Source organism: Lupinus angustifolius, chromosome LG02, assembly GCF_001865875.1.
Source record: "Lupinus angustifolius cultivar Tanjil chromosome LG02, LupAngTanjil_v1.0, whole genome shotgun sequence".
In the NCBI taxonomy this organism is placed as follows: Eukaryota; Viridiplantae; Streptophyta; class Magnoliopsida; order Fabales; family Fabaceae; genus Lupinus; species Lupinus angustifolius.
Genome location: NC_032010.1, coordinates 23,205,555 through 23,215,622, shown reverse-complemented (window position 1 = coordinate 23,215,622; position 10,068 = coordinate 23,205,555). Strand labels below are relative to the sequence as shown.

Genomic DNA, 10,068 nt, shown 5'->3' with positions numbered 1-10,068 from the left:
ATGTACTAAAATAATTATATAATTTATAAAACTCAACATATTAATAAAAATAAAATAAAAATATTAAATTCAATTTTTTTTTTAATGGACCACTTATGATTGTGAACCCTGGTAGTTCGCACCTGCACAGGCTGGCCCAGGGTAACACTTCACCTGATGGATATTTCATAGAGTGTAATATGTATGTATGGATAGTATAAAGATTTATACATAGTAGTATATAATTCATTCTTCATTTGAATTACTTTTTAAATAGTCAATAATGATTGAAAATAAAACATCGATGATACAATAATAGTATAGAAAACTCTTATAATGTTAATCTATACATCTTTTTCTCTATTTCATAAATTACAATTTAACATTATTGTTGGTATGATTTATCTAGTATCTACACTTAAACTAGAACTTGTAGCTTTATCACATACTCTATAACATTTTGAATGAGTTAATAATTTATTAGAGCAGTTCACTGAATAAAAATTAAATGGAGCTTCTGACTTTTAAAAATGAGTTATTAATGTTTGAAAACTAGTTTTCATAAAACTATTTGGATTAGTATTGATAAAATAAAATATTCTATGGTTGAGAACGATACTTATTAAGAGAGACAACGACGAACCTTGAAATGAATTAGTTCTTACTCAAAAAGTTGAGGGAATATCCTTGGTAATAAAAAAAAGTTCAATAATTTATATAAAACTTTATCCTTCAACATTATCTAAAAATTAATTAGTTATATTTAACTAAAAAGTCTATTATTATTTTTTTGTAATTTTTTAAATTACACCTGGTTACAAAACCAGTTTTATAAAAAAAATCTAGTTTAATAACTTATACATTTACAACTAAAACCAGACCAAAATAAATAAAAAATGAAAAAAAATATGTGTTTGGATTATGTTGAATTTATAAAATCCATATCGATCCAAACCGAACTCAAGTACTATGACAAAACTTTACGTTTAATACTTTAATTATATAAGTATATAACACTTGTTTTTTTGCTGCTGTTTTGATGTTGTCACATTGTTTTTTTTTTTGCTGATTTTAGTCGATTTCGTTGTTTATGTTTAGTGTTGTATATCATTTTTGTTGCTTCTGTTTTGTTACTACTGAACACTGTTTTTTTTTTGTTATCAATGTTCATATTGTTTGTTTTTTATGTGTTACACTTAATATTTTAATGTGTATTATGCTTAATGTTAGTCATTTTATATATGAGTTTTGAAAATGTATATGCAATAGTAATCTTTTATAATAAAAAATTGATTCAAACTGAAATAACATATAATATCTGGATCAGGTTATACCAAACATCTTAATTTAAACAAATTATATTGAACCAAATCATAAGTTAAATATATATTCACATCTAATGATTTTTTATCTAAAAATTAATCACGAATGTTCATACTCACATGTAAGGGTGGAAACAGGCCAGGCCAGGCCAGGCTTTGCCTTAAACAGGCCCAGCCTATATAGCACATAGGAGCCTGGGCCTGGCCTGTTAGCCTGTTTAAAAAAAATTTCAAAGCCTAGGCCTGGCCTGTTTAAAAGCCTGGTCTGGCCTGTTAGCCTGTTTAAAGGCCTATTATACTATATGCTCATGAAATAGGCTACCGTGTCTACATTTTAATGGGCTTATAGGCTTATTTTTAGTTAGGCTCATCTAATTCTAATAATTAAATTATATTTTTATATACATTTTTATATTAATATTACACATATATAATAATATTGCTTATATTAAAATAGTATAATTTCAACATTCTTATATAATATAACTAAATAGGCCGGCCTGTTAGGCTTTATAGGCCTTTTAGGTGGCCTAAAGCCTGGCCTGTTAAGCTAAATATGCTTTTTAGAAAGCCTAAGCCTGGTCTGTTCGTCAAAAAAGTCTGGTCTGGCCTAGCCTGTTATAGGCTAGGTAATAGGCCCCTGATAGGCGGCCTGGCCTGTTTCCACCCTTACTCACATGTACAAATTAATTTTGCCAAACAGCAACCATGGTCGTATCATTTTGGAGCATCTAATATCAACCCATTTTTTAATTAATAAAATCAAAACCACAACCAATCCTTTTAAAAACAAGATCCGAGAGAAACACAACTTCATAAGAAGAGGATCTATATAAATGAAGGGAGTACATCTTTTACCGAACACAATTCATATGAAGATGATCTATAACCCAATAAGTACATCTTCTCTCTTAAGATAAACTACTTTATGTGATATTATTTGTGATTGTTCAGGAAAATATTTAATTAATTTTTTTAATTTAAATACATTTTTTCTTCAATCAATCACAACATAAAATATGATCATGTGATATATATTATAAGATAATATATGTACTCCCATAAATCAACAACCTTGGGGCAAATTTGAGAATCTTCCATACAAGACTATGACTATTAAATCTTAGTGTATAATTCATTAAATGCATTCATTGATAACATTTATTCTTACTCTGATAACTTATGAACAGTTAATGAACTTCTTTATTTTCATTTTTTATTGAAATTTATAAATTATCATTAGTGTCTCATGAGTGATAATAATGCTAATTTTCCCCCTGATGATTATTGATAGAATTTAAATGAAAAAATTATTCAACTTTATGGCTTTGATTGCCATGATACTAATTTGATTAGAAAAATGTCATGCAGGATATTTTCTTGTTGCATTGTAATATTGTATGATGATTTATAGAGACTTTATAGGGGATAATTATTACACGCTAGATTATAATCAAGACAATTTAAAAGTATAGAACTTAAGATAAAATAAATAAAATAAGATAATTACAATTTAAGCTATCAAAAATGAGTTTAATCAAATGCACTAATTATAATCATAATCAAATACATTAATGATGGAAATAACTAAAAAATTGATATTGATTTAAAAAAAATAAAATAGCAAAAAAAAAATGAAATGCATTAATGAAGATTGTTGGGTTAAAAAATTATATATATATACCTAAAAGTATAAATGGGAAATTTTTAAAAATAAATGATAGATTAAAATTTAAATAATTATCTTTTACTATAAGGTTAAAAATAGACAAATTTAAATAATAGGACACAATAAAATGAATTGATGTCAACCCTTTGAAGAGAAAAACTAAACGTCAAATTTTTTTTTTATAATCACAGGAAAAATAGTTTAAAACTAAAATAAAGTTGATACTAAGATTCATTTTAATACAAATCTACACAAAAATAAAGAAACTTAACAAATATATTATATCTTTAAATATCATTTAAAAGTAGTATTATAAATTATAAATTTAATAAAATAAGATTCATTTTAATACCAATCTACACAAAAATAAAGAAACTTAACAAATATATTATATCTTAAATATCATTTAAAACTAATATTATATATTTTAAATTTAATAAAAATTTTATAACTAAAAATGTAAATCACAAAACAAACAAACATGAAAAGTGAAAACAATAATATTGTTAATGTTTTAAAATTATTTTGAAATTCAGAAAGGCAACTATAAATTTCAGCAAGCTTTAGATGCAGTTAAATATATTAATATAATTTAAATATCAAATTATGTTTAAAACATTCTATGAAACTTAAGGTTATAAACGTGTTAATATTAAAAGTATTTTTTTACACATACATAAACAATCATCAATGTATATATATACATTAGAGTAATTACTCATATATGAGAGATAAATATAATCTTTTAAAAAAAATATAGATGATAAGTATAGTTAAATTAACGTCAAAGAGGTGATGTGGTAATTTATTCATAATTAATTAATTATACATTAGCTAGGATAATTTGATAATTCGTAAATATGTATATAGAATTTAATTATGAAATCACTCTCTTCTTTTTGTGATTATCAATATTATACAAAGATAATTTGATTATTATCAATATTATTATGTAATTTATTCAAAAAATAGATGATTATCAATATTATACAAAGATCAATAAAAGAATTAACAAAGAGTTGGTATAATTGTGTTATGCTTTATAAGATTGTCCATTATCCTATAAGGCTAAAAATTAAAGTTCAGTATCTGATAATGGAACTTGACAGTCATGCATATTTTATGTACTAGTTATTGGCTCATAACATGTGGAGATGTTTTTAGTAAAAAATAAGATCAAAGAAAATTCAATAGAATTTGGGTTATAAAATATATATTTATCTATACTATTATACTAACATTACAAACATAATTAGTATTAAATTATGGAGTTTCTCATGCATATTTTAACCTTACTAAGAATTTGCATTTCCAATTTATATTGTGTAATTTATAAATAGAATACACCCCTATTTTTGCAAGTAACCTGGTCACCTATATTATATATAACTTTTAAATATAAGAGTATTAAATTAAAAAAAAGGATTGTTAGTTGTGCCTATTAAAACGCTAATATAAACAATTATAAAAGAATTTAGTAGTTAGATGTACTCTATTTTAACTACTATTTATCTATATTTGTATCTTACATCTTATTCTTATTATCTTATAAAATTAAATTTGTCACTATCATCTAGTATATAAAAACCAGCTCAGACTGATTAGTTTGACCAATCTATTTTAATTATAAATCGAATATTTGATCGGTCCAAACCTTTTATCTAACCAATTATATTTGTTATTTGTTGATTTATGTTATAGAAATTTTTTAGCTCATTAATTAAATTTTAAGTTTACATGTGCGCTAAGGTTCAAATTAAATTTAAAACGTATGTTCATTATGATATTTTTAACTTATTAAAATTTTGTGGGAGTGAAATCATTTTTTGATGGTTTTTGAATTATGTATGCTAATATTATTTTTTAATTTGTAGTATATTATTATTAAATAATGTTATTTAATATTATAAATTTTTAATATAAATTGAGTAAATTGGTTCAATCATTAACAATTAGTGCCACTCATTAACCTAGTATTATGACCAAGAAATTGAGCAGTGCTAGCTTAATAACACCACTATCATCATTAATATACTCTATTTTTTAAAAGTTGTGCTCTATATTTTTATATATATTTATATCAGTATTAACTTATATAATAAATTTATTGAAATGAAAGTAACGTAAGTGCCAGTGAAAATATTGGGTTATATTAAATGAACATTAATTGCATTGCTGAATATTAATGAAAAAAGAAGGAAAAAAACAATAAAAAAATAACTTTAAACATTCAATGATTATTTCAATCACATACAACTCATTTCCAACTAGTGTATATAATGAAAGAGAGAAAAATGTATTTATGTATATTAGTTTTATATATTGTTACTACATCATCTACTATTCACATTTACAATCATCAACATTTTAAAAAATATTACAAATAAATGATTGATGATATAAAGACCGTGTATAAATCTGTATTAGAATGAACAATCATGTGTCTAGAACATATTAGTTTTTTAGTATAATATTTATGCACTGACAATATAAAGATTTACACATAATTATTGCACAATTCACCTCTTCATTTGAAATATATTTTTGAAGAGTCAATGATGATTGAAAATCAACGATGAATTATGTAGTGACAATGTAATAAACTCTTATACTGCCAATATATACATATTTTTCTCTTAGTTTTTTATCGTATATCTATACATTGATAATGTAAATATTTATACATAATTAATGTATTATCTATTATCATTTATATTACTTTTATTCAAAAGTCAATCATAACTAAATTATTAATATAAATAATGAATAATATACTAACAATATAAAAATATCTTTCTCTTAATTTTTTATCTATATTAGGAGAAGATACAATTGATTCACAAGAAATGAATAATTACTTTAACTTTGTTTAAAATAACTGCCCTATTTTTTGGAGAAAAATACAGTAGATATAATTTATTTTATATTTATAATTAAATTATTTTGATAATTTTTTTATCTTAGGGTCTTGTGTTCCCATTTAGATAAAAAATTAATCCTCTTTGTATAACCAACAAGATATTGGTCAAGTAGTGTAAGGTCCAACTAGATTTCTAGAATTACCAAAATGTTAACTTTCGATTCTTATGAGCAATATTTATTTAGAATGACAATCACGTACCCAAAATGTATTAGTTTTTTATTTATATTGTGAGGTAATATCATTTAAGTACCCAAAAAAAAATCCCATACCCCTCCAACGAAAAATAATGTTTATGTATCAACTAGATAAACTAACCTATCATATTTTTTAATTATATATATGACTAAAAGTTTACAACTCTTGATATGTATAGTATTTTTTATATGAGTATATATAGTATTTTTAAACAGCTGTTTCTAAAAAATATTTTTTAAATAGTGCATTAAATGTTTTATTAATAATAGAGCTGTTGAAAGGCAGTTATAATATGCATAATATAAAACTTTTTATACATCTGGAAGCAATATATAAATGTAATTTAAAAATCAATGCTATCTGGGAATTTTTTTTTAATATTTGCCTTGAAACGCATCCCTTTGGAAAATTCAAGCATTAAATGTAATTTAAATCATTTTAATTTAAATATTAAAACTATAAACCTGCTATACAAAGAACGTATTTAATAGTAAAAATCTTTCACCCACAATCTAAGACGATTTTTTTTGGTTATAAGACAAATTTCTTTTACATATATATATAACAATTATCAAATAGGAAATATAAAAAAAAAAAGCTTGAGAGGATACCCTTAATAATACCAAAAAAAATATGTAATATCATGTTTATGAACTTCAATCATTTACTACTAAACTAGTTGTTTTAAAAGAATATACATTAAACAGTTACATATATAGATTTAATTTTCATACAGTTTAAAATTATCTAGTATATTAATGATCAATTGGGATCCTCGAAAATGGAAAAAGGCAGTTACTTGTATTTTTTTTTACCAAACCATCTTCCTTGCCCATAATTGTGTAAATTGGAAATTGCAATTTCTTGAACTTTCACCTAAATGGGTTTCAGTACTTCCATGAGTCGTTTAATGCTAGATCAGCAAAAATAAAATTATTTAACAATAATGTATGGTTTGAAATATGATAATCGTGTCATTTTTAAAATTTTGTTTTTTACTTAATGTGATCTTTTACGTTTATAGAATTATATTAACTTTTTGGCAATGTGTATATAGAATTCTATTCATTTTTTATTGATAAAATAATAGTAAAATTAAAATTTATTAATACGTTACTTTATCTTTTATTTATCACCAACTCAATCTTACATAAAAAACTGAAGGCAATTAAAATTAAAAACAAACAAAAATGATAATATATGATTCCTCAAATTCAAATTAAAAAAAAAACTGATTGATTTAAAATTTTATTCTGACTTCAAGAACATGTATTGCAAATTCAATTAAAAGAGTATTTCTGGGAGAAATAGCATATTTTTATGTGCAAGAATAGTGTAGATTACTTTGTAAAGAGACAAATATCTTTTAAATTGCTCCTATTGATAGAACAAATTTGTAATTATTTTTGTTATGATAGAAAGTGTTGGAAACCCATCAAAAGAAAGAAGAAAATTACATAGAATCTCCAATAACATAAGGTATAGAAATCACATCCATATCAAAAGCAAGTAATCTAGCCAACTCCACTGGAGGATCTAAAATGCTATGAAATCATCAACATCATTAAAAAGAGATTCATTCATTGATTAAAAGGTAGACAACATAAAAAGTACATAAAGACATGTCTTATTATTATTATCACACATGATTATTTACTATTTAGCATACATAAAAGTCTTCTTTAAGGGTGATAATATTGAAATCAACATTCATTATTCAAAGGTGGAGTGAGAGATCTAAGCTGTCTTCATTTTCCTCACTTTCCTCATCTAAATCAATCACAACCCGTTCAGTTTCCCTCCTTGTATCACCTTGCAAATTCACATTGTTGTTGAGAGAGGAGTTTCCAGCAGCAGAGGCTACAACATGAGATGGAATAGTTGGAGGAATATTGTTGAGAGTGGAGTTTCCAGCAGAGGCTACAACATGAGATGGAAGAGTTGGAGGAACATTGTTGAGAGTGGAGTTTCCAGCAGAGGCTACAACATGGGATGGAATAGTTGGAGGAACATTGTTTGAAACTGTGTTTGGTGGAGTATCCTTTGGAAGATATAGAAGAGTGAATGCACCATTTGTAGCTGCTAGCATTGTGTATCCATTGTCACTACTATAAGTGACCAAAGGGACCATGGTCCTCCTAGTTGTAGCACCAACAGCACCATTACCATAGCTGGATCCTGCATTTAATATCATAACATTAAATTTCAATTAATAATAATTAATATTTAATAGATCGTATTCATTTACGTTGAAAATAATGGTGTAAAACACTGCTAGATCTGCACATATATACCAAAATATAAAGTATTTAACTTTTGAGAGTGATATTTGTTGAGAGAGACAAATACTTACTCCTAAATGAATTAGTTTTTTTACCCGTGAAATAATAGTCTTGATTATACCAAAAAATATTAGGATAATTAATAAATATGGAATTTGAGGAGAAATTAAGATTATACTTTGTACCTTGAATGAAATCGTTAAGAGTAGGATAATTTTGGTTTCCTTGTATCCTCATATTGGTGCCTAAAATTGAATTGTTAGCACTCAGATAGTTACGATGGGCCGACATAAAGCTGATGACAGGTTGACTGGAATTTCTAGGGTTTGGATAGTTTTGATATCCTTGCATCATGAGGTTGGTATTTTGAACAATCGGAGGATTATTGTTTGGATATGAAATTTTGTGGTTTGTTCGCAATATGGTTCGAGATGACCTAGAGTGAATCTCGAGTGGTTGATGATCAGTCATCATCTGATTGAAAGAATCAAGAGTACGGATATTCCCATCCTCATGGGCCATACCCCTACCAGAAAACAAACGAAAGCTCATTAGATAGGAAAAGAAGACTCGTAATAGAATTCAGGAGAAATTCAAAAGGAGTGAGCGACAGTACGAGGAAAGACGCATACTCATGTCTCTATTTATAGTCACAGAATTGTTTAAATGACAAGAAAGAAAATAATCTAACAGTAATCAATATATCCAATACCGTGGATTTGTGTCCAATCAGGGACAAAAAACAATGGATTTATGTGATTATGTGTACGCTATACAGACGATCGCTGAATCAAACCTACCAGTAACACATGTCATAATTATTTTCACTTTATTTCAATGTGGGCCTCGTGAGATCATTTTAATTTTGTAACTTTAAAGATAAGAATGTCAATAGAAAATAGGAAAAAACTCTTACATATTTAAAAAATATTGTAAATTAAAAACTTTTCAAAACCATTTTTTATTATATAGCCTTATAAATTTTGCATTTATTTGAACCTAGACACTTCTTTTAATATTCTTAGTCATTTTAATATAAAAAAGAAAATAAGAATTCATTATGTATTATGGATGTGAATTTAATTAATCTCTTAGTTAAGCTTTACCAAATCCTAAAAGAGAATATGTGCATGTTTGGTATGAATGAAAACTTAGAATTTTTGCTTATTTTTTGAAAAATAACCTTAAAATTACAATTATGTATATTTGGTAACTAAATAAAATTATAAACTTAGTTTTTTTTGAAAAAAAACCAAAAGTAGAAGCTCCAAGATCATGGGTTGGATTTATTTTGGGTTAAATTATTTTTTTCTTCAATTTTTCCACTTCTCATTTTACCCCCATAAACTTGACATTTATGTATTATTTATTTTGTTGTGTTATTCAATTTTAGCAACTTCTATATATTCATGTGTCATGTTGTTTTTTAATATTGCTATTTATTTTTATATTGTATTGTATTTTAATATATTTTAAGTCTTTGTTATGCAATATAGAAAATATAAATTTATAGTAAAAATATATAATGGTAAATATTAAAAAATATATTTAAAAGTAATGTAAAAACAACTAAATAATCATAGCATAAAAAAATAACTTCATACAATTTTCTATAATTTACTATGTAAAAAACATTATTTCTACCTTACCCAACTAAAATAGATTAATTCATATTTAGTTTTCAGTTAAGATACCCAA

The 10,068-nt window shown here is 24.9% G+C and overlaps 1 protein-coding gene across 1 annotated transcript; it reads right to left on the bottom strand.

The window, feature by feature from the left end:
- On the bottom strand, positions 7,773-8,969 carry LOC109329290. Its single transcript, XM_019562970.1, has 2 exons — positions 8,556-8,969; positions 7,773-8,266 (listed from the first exon to the last, which is right to left on the bottom strand). The coding sequence occupies exons 1-2, from the start codon at positions 8,920-8,922 to the stop codon at positions 7,806-7,808; spliced, it is 828 nt and encodes a 275-aa protein (XP_019418515.1). The 5' UTR covers positions 8,923-8,969; the 3' UTR covers positions 7,773-7,805.

Excerpts from the sequence above, each read along its gene's own strand:
- LOC109329290 (XM_019562970.1), bottom strand. The coding sequence starts at position 8,922 with ATGAGCTTTCGTTTGTTTTCTGGTAGGGGTATGGCCCATGAGGATGGG. Across the intron at positions 8,267-8,555 it reads TCTTAACGATTTCATTCAAG|GATCCAGCTATGGTAATGGT; the intron begins GTACAAAGTATA and ends TATTAAATGCAG.